At 44.5% G+C, this 14,036-nt stretch overlaps 1 protein-coding gene across 5 annotated transcripts in view; it reads right to left on the bottom strand.

The window, feature by feature from the left end:
- DHDDS (dehydrodolichyl diphosphate synthase subunit) overlaps positions 1–14,036 on the bottom strand; it is a 39,434-nt gene that overhangs the window by 17,199 nt on the left and 8,199 nt on the right. For 3 of the 5 annotated variants that reach the window (XM_003934809.3, XM_010345382.2, XM_010345381.3), the window contains exons 4-6: positions 12,330–12,472; positions 7,814–7,930; positions 6,588–6,689 (exon numbers count right to left, since the gene is read on the bottom strand). In XM_003934809.3, coding sequence (XP_003934858.1) covers positions 6,588–6,689; positions 7,814–7,930; positions 12,330–12,472 — 362 coding nt within the window. The remainder of the gene's footprint in view (positions 1–6,587; positions 6,690–7,813; positions 7,931–12,329; positions 12,473–14,036) is intronic. The other 2 variants (XM_074380318.1, XM_074380319.1) reach the window with 1 other exon arrangement.

Genomic DNA, 14,036 nt, shown 5'->3' with positions numbered 1-14,036 from the left:
TTTAGAATAGGCATAAAAACACTATATACCTTACAGGATAAGGCCTAAGGATTAAATGTATGTGGAAAGCTTAATGCTTGGAACAAAGTAACTGCTCAGTAAGTGTTAGCAATTACTATTATTAACACTATTGTTATATAAGAAAGACAAGAGGCCTACAGGGAGTCAAGTAGCCCATTCAAGGTAACGCAGTGGAACAGAATTTATTAACTATCCTTTGGTCTTAATCTAGTTCCTTCTTCTATAATTTTCAGACTCACAAAACAATCTATTACTTTTAATTGCTAAAAGTATACATATATACCTGGGTCAGGTGCGGTGGCTCTGTAATCCCAGCACTTTGGGAGGCTAAGGCAGGAGGATCACTTGAGCCCAAAAGTTTGAGACCAGCCTGGGCAACATGGAAAAACCCTATCTCTACAAAAAAGTTAAAAAATTAGCCAGATGTGGTAGCAGGCACCCATGGCCCCAAATACTCAGGAAGCTGAGGTGGAAGGATCTCTTGAGCCCTAGGCTGCAGTGAGCCATATTCGCACCACTGCGCTTCAGCCTCAGCGATATAGTAAAACCCTGTCTCCAAAACAAAACAAAACAGGCCAGGTACTGTGGCTCACACCTGTAATCCCAGCACTTTGGGAGGCTAAGATCAGCCTGGCCAACAAAAACCCCATCACTAATAAATATATACAAATAAGCCAGGTGTGGTGGTATGCACCTGTAATCCCAGTTACTCAGGAGGCTGAGGCATGAGAATCACTTGACCCTATAAGGCAGAGGGGTTGCAGTGAGCTTAGAGTGTACCACTGCACGTCACCCAGGGCAACAGAGCAAGACTTCATCTCAGAAAAACAAAACAAAACAAAAATATATACATATGTACACACACATATATAACCTGGAAGGAAAAAATGAGGAGTTGGATGGTGATAGTGAGAAATCAAGAAAATTCCAGCTATTAGAAGCATAAAACCTAATTGTAATACACTGACTTTGTTATAAATGTGGGTTTGTCTAACTCTGAATAATATAAAGTGTATCGCCTCAGGCCCTGATTAGCCCAGTCTGAGCACACCAAGCTTAATGAGTTGGTGGATTGAGACATCGGCCTCTTGACCCTGGTGATACTGCCCAGCCCACACCCTATCTGCATAACTAACCCCAGAGAGGCAAGTTACTAAACCTTGCACAACAGACAAGGATATGGAAAAACTTGCTGGATTATTGCAATGTGGTATGAGGGTAAAGCATGCTGGACTAGGAGTCAAGATCAGAGTCCTAGGCATAATCCGTATTAGATCTGCTTGTCAAATGGCTTTCTTTCATTCTAGCATCAATACTTGTCCCTTATTATTTATTTGATACATACAAGAACATTTGAAACTTATTCATTATAAAGCACAAAAATATGATGAACTATGAAACTACCTCCAAACAAAGAATTTTAAAATTATCCAAAACAGGCTTCTATTTCTATATTCCTTTTCTATCTCATCCTCTTGCCTGCCCCCTACCTCTGCCAACTTAACCAGTCTCTTAATTGTTTTCCCGACAGCTAATTTTCACTCTACATCTTAACTGACCTGTCTACAGCATTTGACACCATTGCTTCCATGGGTGCCCTACCCGTTAGCAACCTGCACCAACAAACTCCCTCTTTTTGGCCAGGCGTGGTGGCTCATGCCTGAAATCCTAACACTTTGGAAGGCTGAGGTGGGAGGATCACCTGAGGTCGGGAGTTTGAGACTAGCCTAGCCTGACCAACATGGAGAAACCCCATCTCTATTAAAAAACAAAAAACAGCCGGGCGCGGTGGCTCACGCCTGTAATCCCAGCACTTTGGGAGGCCGAGGTGGGTGGATCACGAGGTCAAGAGATTGAGACCATCCTGGTCAATATGGTGAAACCCCGTCTCTACTAAAAATACAAAAAATCAGCTGGGCATGGTGGTGTGTGCCTGTAATCCCAGCTACTCAGGAGGCTGAGGCAGGAGAATTGCCTGAACCCAGGAGGCGGAGGTTGCAGTGAGCCATGATCGTGCCATTGCACTCCAGTCTGGGTAACAAGAGCGAAACTCCGTCTCAAAAAAAAAAACAAACTCCCTCTTTTTCTTGTCTTATGTAATGCTGGCTGCCCTGGTTTTCTTTCTGCTTTTTTGTTTGTTTTGTTTTGCCTTTAAAGCTTATTCTCGGCCGGGCGCGGTGGCTCAAGCCTGTAATCCCAGCACTTTGGGAGGCCGAGACGGGTGGATCACGAGGTCAAGAGATCGAGACCATCCTGGTCAACATGGTGAAACCCCGTCTCTACTAAAAATACTAAAAATTAGCTGGGCATGGTGGCGTGTGCCTGTAATCCCAGCTACTCAGGAGGCTGAGGCAGGAGAATTGCCTGAACCCAGGAGGCGGAGGTTGCGGTGAGCCGAGATCGCGCCATTGTACTCCAGCCTGGGCAACAAGAGCGAAAACTCTGTCTCAAAAAAAAAAAAAAAAAAAAAAAAAAAGCTTATTCTCCTATACCCAGCCAGTAAAGGGTAGAGATCCTCAGAAACGCCATCCTAGGCTCTCTCTTCTCACTCTAGACTCTCCTGAGTAGGCAGGGCAGAGTGGCTCACACCTGTAATCTCAGCACTTTGGGAGGCCAGGGCAGGAAGACCACTTGAGACCAGGAGTTCAAGATCAGCCTGGACAACAAAGACCCTGGTTTAACAAAAAATAAATATAAAAAGTTAGCTGGGTGAGATGGTGCACGCCTGTAGTACTGGCTACTTGAGAGGCTCCTTTGAGTTCAGGAGTTCCAGGCTGCAGTGAGTTCGATTGACCCGCTGCACTCCAGCCCGAGAGACAGCATGAGACCATGTCTCCAAATAGGTAAATAGATAAACAGACTCTCCTTAGCTTTCTTATGCCCTCTTTGCTCCAGTTGTCTTACACACAGATGGCTTCCACACTGGCATCTCCATACCAACTCCTCTCTAAACTGATGACCTGACATCTCTGTTCAACACGTGCAGGATATCCAAAACCAAACTCCTGACCCCTTTCCTTATACTGATTCTCTTTCAGGGTTACCTAGCACGGTGAAGGGCACCACTATCCACTGCAATACAAGTCTAAAACCCTGGAGACACCCTTGAGACATTCTTTCCCGACTCAGTCTATTAAATCCTATTGATTTTAGCTGCTTCATAACCCTTTTTCTTTTGAGATGAAGTCTTACTCTGTCGTCCAGGCTGAAGTACAGTGGTGTGATCCTGGCTCACTGCAAACTCCACCTCCCGGATTCAAGCAATTCTCCTGCCTCAGCCTCCCAAGTAGCTGAGATTATAGGCGTGTGCCGCCAAAGGTGGCTGATATTTGCATTTTTAGTAGAGACGGGGTTTCCCCATGTTGGCCAGGCTGGTCTCAAACTCCTGACCTCAGATGATCTGCCGGCCTCAGCCTCCCAAAGTGCTGGGATTACAGGCATGAGCCACTGTGCCTGGCCACTACTTCAACTCTTCATGCCGTCTACGACGTCAGCACCACTACCAGTACCATTCTGACACCACCATAATCCAAGGTGCCTTCCAGGTATTCTCTATTTAAATTGTTCCAACACCCATTCAGCAACTAAGTAGCTCCTCACTCTCCTGCCTCTTTCCCTGGTTATTGCTTATTCTTCCTCCTTAGGTCACTTACCATTTTCTCAGGGAGGCTTCCCTATCAGGTCCATTCTTCTTATTATAAATTCTTGTTTAGCTTGCAAGTAGGGTAAAAAAGCAAACACAAGGGTCGGGTGAGATGGCTCATGCCTATAATCCCAGCAATATGGGAGGCCGAGGTGGGCGGGTCATTTGAGGTCAGGAGTTTGAGACCAGCCTGGCCAAGATGGTGAAATCGCATCTCAACTAAAAAATACAAAATTTAGCTAGGCGTGGTGGTGGCACCCTGTAATCCCAGCTACTAGGGAGACTCAGGCAGAAGAATCACTTGAACCTGAGAGGTGGTGGTTACAGTGAGCCAAGATCACACCACTGCACTGCAGCCTGGACGACAGAGTGGGGCATTGTCTCAAAACAAAACAAAAAACAAAAAGAAAATACAGAAAGAAAAATTCTTTTTTTTTTTTTTTTTTTTTTAAATGAGACAGAGTTTCGCTCTTGTTACCCAGGCTGGAGTGCAATGGCACGATCTCGGCTCACCACAACCTCCGCCTCCTGGGTTCAGGCAATTCTCCTGCCTCAGCCTCCTAAGTAGCTGGATTACAGGCCCGTGCCACCACGCCCAGCTAGTTTTTTTTTGTATTTTTAGTAGAGACGGGGTTTCACCATGTTGACCAGGACGGTCTCGATTTCTCGACCTCGTGATCCACCCGCCTCGGCCTCCCAAAGTGCTGGGATTACAGGCTTGAGCCACCGCGCCCGGCCAGAAAGAAAAATTCTTGTTGTACCATGCACCACTGCCTTTATAGCAATTGTCATCATTATAATTTTATGCTAACTTGTATAATCTTGATTAATGTTTGTTTCCTTTACCAGAGCTCCAAGAGGCAGGAAATACGTATTTTTATCTTCTGTGTACAGCAATGTGCCCACCTATAGTTCACACTTAAAAAATATTTGAATTGCCGGGCGCGGTGGCTCAAGCCTGTAATCCCAGCACTTTGGGAGGCCGAGGCGGGTGGATCACAAGGTCGAGAGATCGAGACCATCCTGGTCAACATGGTGAAACCCCGTCTCTACTAAAAATACAAAAAATTAGCTGGGCATGGTGGCGCGTGCCTGTAATCCCAGCTACTCAGGAGGCTGAGGTAGGAGAATTGCCTGAACCCAGGAGGCGGAGGTTGTGGTGAGCCGAGATCGCGCCATTGCACTCCAGCCTGGGTAACAAGAGCTAAACTCCGTCTCAAAAAAAAAAAAAAAAAAAAAAAAAATTTGAATTAAGAGGCCAGGTGCAGTGGCTCATACCTGTAATCCCAGCACTTTGGAAGGCTGAAGCAAGTGGATCACTTGAGGTCAGGAGTTCAAGACCAGCCTGGCAAATATGGTGAAACCTCATCTCTACTAAACGTACAAAAATTAGCCTAGCATTGTGGTGCAAACCTGTAATCCCAGCTACTCAGGAGACTTGAGGCACAAGAATCACTTGAATCTGGGAGGCAGAAGTTGCAGTGTGCTGAGATCATCCCATTGCACTCCAGCCTGGGTAACAGAGTGAGTCTCAAAAAAAAAAAATTAACCAAGTGGCCAGGCACGGTGGCTCATGCCACCAAATTAGCCAGGCATGGTAGCACATGCCTGTAATCCCAGCTACTCAGGAGGCTGAGGCAGAAGAATTGCTTGAGCCCAGGATGCGGAAGTTGCAGTGAACTGAGATCCTAGTTTCCTAGGACAATGGAATTGGGAAGGGAACCAGAAGAATTCCTGGTTCCGAAGATCCCACATAATAGAGGTAAAGGATAAGAACTCTAAAATCAAACAGGTTTAGATATGAGTCCCAGCTCTGGCACTTACTAGTAGAGTGACCTTGGGCAAGTCACTTCAATGCAGAGCTCAGTTTTCTCTACAAAATGGACAACAGCCTTCAATCTCTCAGATATAAGGTTAATGACTTAATGAAATACAGAACATAACACATCTCCTGTGTTATTTTTTGCTACTATTATTTTACTATTGCTATTGATTTACAAATATTACTAAAAGTTACATGAATAATAACATGAGAGGGACCAAATATTTAAATGGCTTCTATAGTCCCTTCAGCTCTAATAATTAGGATTCTACTATGTTGACAACAATTAATAATTTTCTTTTTGGGCTGGGCGAGGTGGCTCATGACTGTATTCTGGCATTTTGGGAGGCTAAGGTGGATAGATCACCTGAGGTCAGGAGTTTGAGACCAGCCCGGCTAACATAGTGAAACCCCATTTCTACTAAAAATACAAAAATTAGCTGGGCATGGTGGCAGGCACCTGTAATCCCAACTATTAGGGAGGTTGAGGCAGGAGAATTGCTTGAACCTGGGAGAAGGAGGTTGCAGTGAGCTGAGATTGCACCACTGCACTCCAGCCTGGGCGACAGAGAGAGACCCCGTCTCAAAAAAAAAAAAAAAAAAAAAAAACACCTGAATCTTGTGTGAAACTATAACATGAGAGACCTAAATAACTCTACCTCCAACTGCATTCATGAAAAGTCATTCTTGAAAAAATACTACCAAAAGGTCAGGAGGGTAGAATTTGTAAAGGAATAATAACATGGCTTTGTCACCTGTTTTGCTCTTTCTCTGGAGTTTCTTGGTGTGTAGTGAACTCTGGTTTGAAGAAGGTTGTAATAAGCCAATCCTAATCTCTAAATTTGGGAGATCCCCCTAAATCTTTCCACATGCTCCCCTAATCAGACCTCTGGCCAAGTACATGGCAAAGAGGTTTGGTACAGCCTGTTTTTTTAAGAGATGGGGTTTCATCATGTTGGCCAGGCTGGTCTTGAACTCCTGGCCTGCCTGAAGTGGTCTGCCCACCTTAGCCTCCCACTGTGCTGGAATTACAGGTTTGAGCTGCCATGCTGGCCAGGCCTGTTTTCCTTATCAGTTACTATGCAAAACAACTCAGTATACCTGGGATCCAACAGGCCTTGCTCCACGCCCCAGGCCATCTCTCTCACTGCACTGCTGATCTCATGACGGGATGTGTATGCAAAACAGACATTCAGGAAACACCTGAGGAGGTAAGAAAATAATAATTTATCAAAGGGGGACAGGGACTGATGACTGAAGTCACTGATTATAGAGCGGCACTTCCAGCCTTTCCCTAGCAAAACAAATACGCACTGAATGTTAACCGTGGATACCTCTGAAAGGTGAAATTATGAGTTTTTTGAGGTTTCCAAGTTTTCTTGGAATAAACGTGTTACTAATTTTATAATAAGACAAGTACTAAATGGCTCCCTTTTTTTTTTGAGACAGACTTTTGCTCTTGTCACCAGGCTGAAGTGCAATGGTATGATCCCAGGTCACTGCAATCTCTGCCTCCTGGGTTCAAGCGATTCTCCTGCCTCAGCCTCCCAAGTAGCTGGCATTACAGGTGCACACCACCACGCCTGGCTAATTTTTGTATGTTTAGTAGAGACGGGGTTTCACCATGTTGGCCAGGCTGGTCTTGAACTCCTGACCTTGAGTAATCCATCCGCCTCAGCCTCCCAAAGTGCTAAGATTATAGGTGTAAGCCACTGTGCCCAGCCACTAAATGGCTCCTATTGCCCTCTTAACCCTCTTCCCTTCTACTGTACACTGGCTTTCAGAGGAAGACTCCACTGTGATACTGGCACAAACAAAGGAAAATAGGAAGGAGATATGATGTAAAACAAGTCCACTGCCAAAACACATGTTAATATTTCAAAGCCTCACATCATGGAGTTTGGATTATTGAACTCTATTTCTCCTGTGCATCTGTATGACCTCCCAAGGTCATCCTATTCATAGGTTAAAGGAATGGAACAGAAAAAGAATTTCTTGAAGAATGTCTTCAGAGACGGGTGAGAACTGCTGTATTCTGACCCCATATCCTGTCAAGCAAAAATACACATATTTATTTGGTGGGGGGATGGGCACAGAAAAGAAAGAAAAACTATGTATATATGTCAGTATATACACATATAAAATGGTATTGCAGAATCATGTCTGGTGTGCCCTGCAGACAGAAGGGGAAAGTTTTTAAGCTGCTCAACCTACTCTCTCATTGCCCCTTACACCAATGCAGGCCAAGGAGGGCCCAGGATCTCTCCCTACAGCCAGCAGGGAGTTAAGATTGAAACAGGTCCCTAGAGGAAAATCTGAGAACTTACTTGTTATAGTTCTTCGTGGCCTGTACAGCTTGTGCAATCAGCTCCTGGAGATCCAAGGGTAACAAGTGCAGATCACCCAGGACCCGGATACACACCCCATGCTTCTGCAGTTTCTCCCTGATTAGGGAAAAAAGACACTGTTGGGATAGAGCCCCTGCTGACCTGCAGTGAGCAAGCTGCTTAGGTAATAACTGATCACCAGTTTTTTTAGTGCTTTCCTGTGTATCAGACACTGTTTTACATATATTATTTCACTGCATCCCCTCCACGACTCTCAAAGAAGCTTACTTCAGTGCTGAGGCTCAGACAGGACAGTCAGCTAGGGACTGCCCAAGGTCATATAGCCATCAAGTGCTCTGGCAGGACTGAAACCCAGCCTGTCTGATTTGAGAACTCAAACCTTTTTTTTTTTTTTGAGACAGAGTCTTGCTCTGTCTCCCAGGCTGGAGTCCACTGGTATGATTTCAGCTCACTGCAACCTCTGCCTCCCAAGTTCAAGTGATCTTCCCACCTCAGCCTCCTAAGTAGCTGGGATTACAGGCGCCCACTACCATGCCTGGCTAATTTTCATATTTTTAGTAGAGACAAGTTTTCACCCTGTTCTGGTCTTGAACTCTTGACCTCAAGTGATCTGCCTGCCTCGGCTTCCCAAAGTTCTGAGATTACAGGCGAGAGCCAGTGCACCCAGCCCCAAATTCTTTTTTTTTTTTCCTTTTTTGGAGACTGGGTCTCACTCTCACTCAGGCTGGTGTGCAGTGGTATACTCATGGTTCAATGTAACTTACAAATCCTGGGCTCAAGTAATCCTCCTGCCTCAGCCTCCCAAGTAGCTGGGACTAAAGGCATGCCAGCTAATTTTTATATTTTTTGTAAAGATGCCCAGCTAATTTTTATTTTTGTAAAGATCGGGTCTTTATGCCCAGCTAATTTTTATATTTTTTGTAAAGATCGGGTCTCACTATATTGCCCAAGGTGGTCTCAAAATCCTGGCCTCAAGTGATCTCCTGCCTGAGCCTCCCAAAATACTAGGATTACAGGTGTCAGCCACCATGTCCAGCAAGAACCCAAACTCTTGACTATGCATCACATGACCTCACGTGTCCTTGTTGGGAAGCTGCATTTTATGTATCTTCGAAGTTTGTCCCATTTGAGAAGTGAATAAACTCCTTAAGGAAAGAAGCTGTATTACTGGTTAATTGTGTTATGTTCTAGTGAAGTATGATAATGATGACAGCTAACATTCTATGTTTTCTAAATGCCAGATACTGGTCTAAGTGCTTTATATGTACCAGCACATTCCATCCTTACATTAACCTCTGAGATACAAAGCATTATTATTCCCCTTTTACAGATGAGGAAACTGAAGCACAGGGAGGTTAATATGTTCAGACAGCTGATGAATGCAGAACCAGGATTTGCACCTAGGGAGTCAGCCTCCAGAGCTTGTCTTCTTAATTATGATATTATATTGCTTCCATGCAATAAGTCCCAAACTCTGCATACAGTAAGAATGAATTCAACCAGCTTCTCTCACCTGGAAATGCTATGCAGAAACTGAATGCTTCATGTTTGGAAAATGGGAGCTTAATAGAAGGAAGTATACTAGAAGACCCTGATTCACCTCCTCCAGCTAGCTTGTGGCATAGCTCTCCCACTAACTTGATGTGTGACCATGTGTAAGTCCTTGTTTTCCTCTTTTAAAATTTTAACTTACTTATTTGTATTTTAACTAATTTATTTTTTCTGAGACAGGGTCTCACTCTGTTGTCCAGGATGGAGTATAGTGGTTCAATCACAGCTCATTGCAGCCTCAGTCTCTGCAGGCTCAAGTGATCCTTTCACTTCAGCCTCCCGTGTAGCTGGGACTACAGGAATGTGCTACCATGTCTAGTTAATTTTTTTTTTTTTTTTTTTTTTTTTTTTTTTTGTAGAGATGGAGTTTCACCATGCTGGCCATGCTGGACTCAAGCAAATTCCTGGACTCAAGCAATCCGCCCTCCTTGGCATCCCAAAGTGCTGGGATTACAGGCATAAGCCACCCTGCTCAATCTCTTCTCTTTACTAGGGTTTAGTTTCCCAACTGATGAAACAGGCCAGTGGTTTCCCACTTTTGTTTTAGCCAAAGAAGCCTTCTTCAAATCAAATTCTACACAGAAGCCCAATACATAAAATACGTAAATGCAAGTCAGCACCTTCTACCCCACTCCCACTAGGTTCTTTTTACACCTCCTCAGACCCTTGGGGTTCTGTGGCACATTAATGGAAAAAGCACCTCTGAGGTTTCTTTTTGCTTTGGCCAGGACTTCATGATAAATGAAGACCATTTTCTCTACTACTGGCTGATCAGAGCAATCTCGTTAGCATCTCTACTGCCATGCATTTTGATCTTGCAAGAATTTAAGATGGTCTGTCTCTCATAGCACAGCGTAATAGGCAACAGTTCAGCTCTGGAGTCAGAAAGATCTAGGTGTGCACCTTGGCTCTGACTGTCTGACACTTGTGTGACTCAGGACATATACCTTAACTTCTTTGGTTTTTACTTTCATTCTCTCTAAAAATGGGCTAATATCTTTATCATGGGAAAACGTGACTATAGGATGAATGAGAATATATTTTAGGCTCAAGCCCTGAAATATATTAAGGGCTTTACAAAAGTTAAGATTAGTGGGCAGAAGCTGGGCGCAGTGGCTCATGCCTGTAATCCCAGCACTTTGGGAGGCCAAGGTGGGTGGATCATGAGGTCAAGAGATCGAGACCATCCTGGTCAACATGGTGAAACCCTGTCTCTACTAAAAATACAAAACATTAGCTGGGCATGGTGGCGTGTGCCTGTAATCCCAGCTACTCAGGAGGCTGAGGCAGGAGAATTGCCTGAACCCAGGAGGCAGAGGTTGCGGTGAGTCGAGATCGCGCCATTGCACTCCAGCCTGGGTAACAAGAGCGAAACTCCATCTCAAAAACAAACAAACAAACAAACAAACAAAACAAAACAAAAAAAAAACATTTGCCGGGCGCTGTGGCTCAAGCCTGTAATCCCAGCACTTTGGGAGGCCGAGGCGGGTGGATCACGAGGTCAAGAGATCGAGACCATCCTGGTCAACATGGTGAAACCCCGTCTCTACTAAAGATACAAAAAAAATTAGCTGGGCATGGTGGCACGTGCCTGTAATCCCAGCTACTCAGGAGGCTGAGGCAGGAGAATTGCTTGAACCCAGGAGGCGGAGGTTGCGGTGAGCCGAGATCGTTCCATTGCACTCCAGCCTGGGTAACAAGAGCGAAACTCTGTCTCAAAAAAAAAAAAAAAAAAAAAAAAAGAGATCGAGACCATCCTGGTCAACATGGTGAAACCCCATCTCTACTAAAAATACAAAAAATTAGCTGGGCGTGGTGGCGCGTGCCTGTAATCCCAGCTACTCAGGAGGCTGAGGCAGGAGAATTGCCTGAACCCGGGAGGCGGAGGTTGCGGTGAGCCGAGATCGCGCCATTGCACTCTAGCCTGGGTAACAAGAGCGAAACTCTGTCTCAAAAAAAAAAAAAAAAAAAAAAAAAAAGAAGATTAGTGGGCAGTATAGAGGAATCTGAACATGTGGGATGTGCCCCCATGCCTCTATCCCCAGCTCCTTAGGTGTAAACTCTGAAATGCACAGGCTCTGCTGGGGACCAGGGAGCAATGTCTGTAGCCCAGAGTCTCACCATCCTAACATAGACAAAAGGAAACCTGGCTACCCTCCCTACAACCCACTCTTCTAGGCTCACTGTTCTCTCATCTTCCTGGTATAGGTAGGAGATGGCCACACAACGGTTGTTACTAAGACTTCTGGGGCAATTCTGGCTGGTAAGGGCTCCATACTTTGAAGCAAGCAGTCTCCACTGAATTTCCTCTTTGCCCCTCTCTAGCTTTTTTCTCTAAGTTAAGCCTAAACTTATAGCTAAGAATGGTACTGACACTTCCCCATAAATGTCTCTTATGCATCATCCTGTCCCTCCCAAGAGACTATGCAGGGGGAGTACAGCAGCCTTTTAGGTATCAGTGTGCAGCAGAAAATGACTTCCTCAATGTTTTCTTTCACTCTATTCCCTTGGCCATAGTTTATTGTCTCTGGGGTAGAAATCTGATAGAATTTAGGGATCCCAACTAAGGGATTTTGTTGATTCTGGGCTGTTCTTCTGAAGCAGAGAAAGCTGGTCTGCAGAGAGAGTTAGAAGTAAATGTATACAGAGGTTCTACCTAGCAGATTTTAATTCCTGGTTTCAGTTTTGCTTGAGGCCAGCTGTACTTGTTCTTGAATCATGGGACACACCTCAATATCCTCAAATAAATGGCCCATTTTTATTTTAAAAATAAAAGGAAGAAATAAAGACTACCTTGTATTTCTCATATTTGCCACCCAAGATATCTAAATAACATTAAAAAGAGTTGGGAGTCCCTTAAGTAAGCCTCGGATAAGACTTTCAAGGGTTAGGATAAGGCTGGGGATGGTGGAAAAACATGCTCTCCCTTATGATAGCATCTTACTGTTCTTCCATCAAGCGGCTGAACTTCTGCCGGGCCAGATCCATAAGCCCATCTACTTCACTCTTGGATCGTTTGAAGTTCTCAATGCTGAATGCGTAGACCGTCACCTCTAGGATGCCCAGGTTCAAACACCACCGCAGAGTCTGAGAAGGGAGAAGGCAAGGAGCTAAGATACAAGGAAGATTGGGAAGGGAAATAAGAGATACTTTTTGGTCCTGACTCAGAGTTGGAGATGGGCGACAGACTTTTCTCCTCCCCAAAGCTGGGTAAAGCTAGGATAACACCAATGTTTATGTCAGAATTAACGAATCAAATTAGCAGAAAACCACCACTGAAGAAACTGAAAAATGTGATCTTAGTGAATGTTGATGGCATTGTGCATTAGAAGAAAGAACTCTGCACTGAGACGGTAAAGAACTAGGTTCTAGTCCCTGATTCCATCATGCACTTGCTATGTGACTGTAATCAAATCATTTAATTTATCTGGGTTTAAGTCTCCTTACCTGTAACATGGGATCACAATCCATCCCTTACAAGGTGGCTAACGAACAATATACAAACACAAGTTGTTATTACTCAGAGCATAACTTCATTATTCTGGTAGATTGAGAGGCTGATGAGTTAAAAGAATAAAAGCAACAATTGGACAGCTGTGTAGCATTTAATAGTCTGCAAAGGGTTTTCACATAATTTCATTTGATTCTTGGAACAACCACTTTAAAATGACACTATTGTTTTCATGCTTACTTTACAGATGATAAAACAGGCTCAGAGTTGAAGAATATGTCAAAAATCTTCAACTCAACTGTCTGATTCTATTAGACGGAGTTCAAGAACAGGAAAAAACGACTTTATAGTTACAGAAATCAGAACGGTAGTTGCCTAGAGAGGAAAAGGAGGAGGTGGAACAGAAGTTGATTGAGAAGGGGCACCTTTTGGAGAGATGGAAATGTCCTACATATACATATATGTGTGTGTGTGTGTGTGTGTATGTATATATTCACATATACATTTGTGTTTGTGTGTGTGTGTGCGTGTGTGTGTGTGTATTTTTTGAGCTGGAGTCTCGCTTGTCACCTAGGCTGGAGTGCAGTGGCACAATCTGGGCTCACCGCAACCTCAGCCTCCTGGGTTCAAGTGATTCTCCTGTGTCAGCCTCCCTAGTACCTGGGACTATAGGCATGTGCCACCACGCCTGGCTAACTTTTTGTATTTTTAGTAGAGACAAGGTTTTGCCATGCTGGTCTCAAACTCCTGACCTCAGGTGATCTGTCTGCCTCAGCCTCCCAAAGTGCTGGGATTACAGGTGTGAACCACTGCACCTGGCCGGAAATGTCCTATATCTTGATAGGGGTGTGGGTTGGATAAATGAATGCAATTGTCAAAACTTAAAATCTGTGCATTTTGGCTGGGTGCAGTGGCTCATGCCTATAATCCCAGAACTTTGGGAGGCCGACGCGGGCGGATCATGAGGTCAGGAGTTCAAGACCAGACCAGCCAACATGGTGAAACCCTATTGCTACTAAAAAAAACCAAAAATTAAATGGGCATGGTGGCTCATGCCTGTAATCCTAGCTACTTGGGAGGCTAAGGCAGGAGAATTGCTTGAACCAGGACTCAGGAGGCAGACGTTGAGCCGAGATTGTGCCACTGCACTCCAGCCTGGGCTACAGAGCAAGACTCCATCTCAAAACAAAAACTAAAACA

Source organism: Saimiri boliviensis, chromosome 11 (assembly GCF_048565385.1).
Source record: "Saimiri boliviensis isolate mSaiBol1 chromosome 11, mSaiBol1.pri, whole genome shotgun sequence".
In the NCBI taxonomy this organism is placed as follows: Eukaryota; Metazoa; Chordata; class Mammalia; order Primates; family Cebidae; genus Saimiri; species Saimiri boliviensis.
This window is presented reverse-complemented; position numbering and strand designations above follow the sequence as displayed.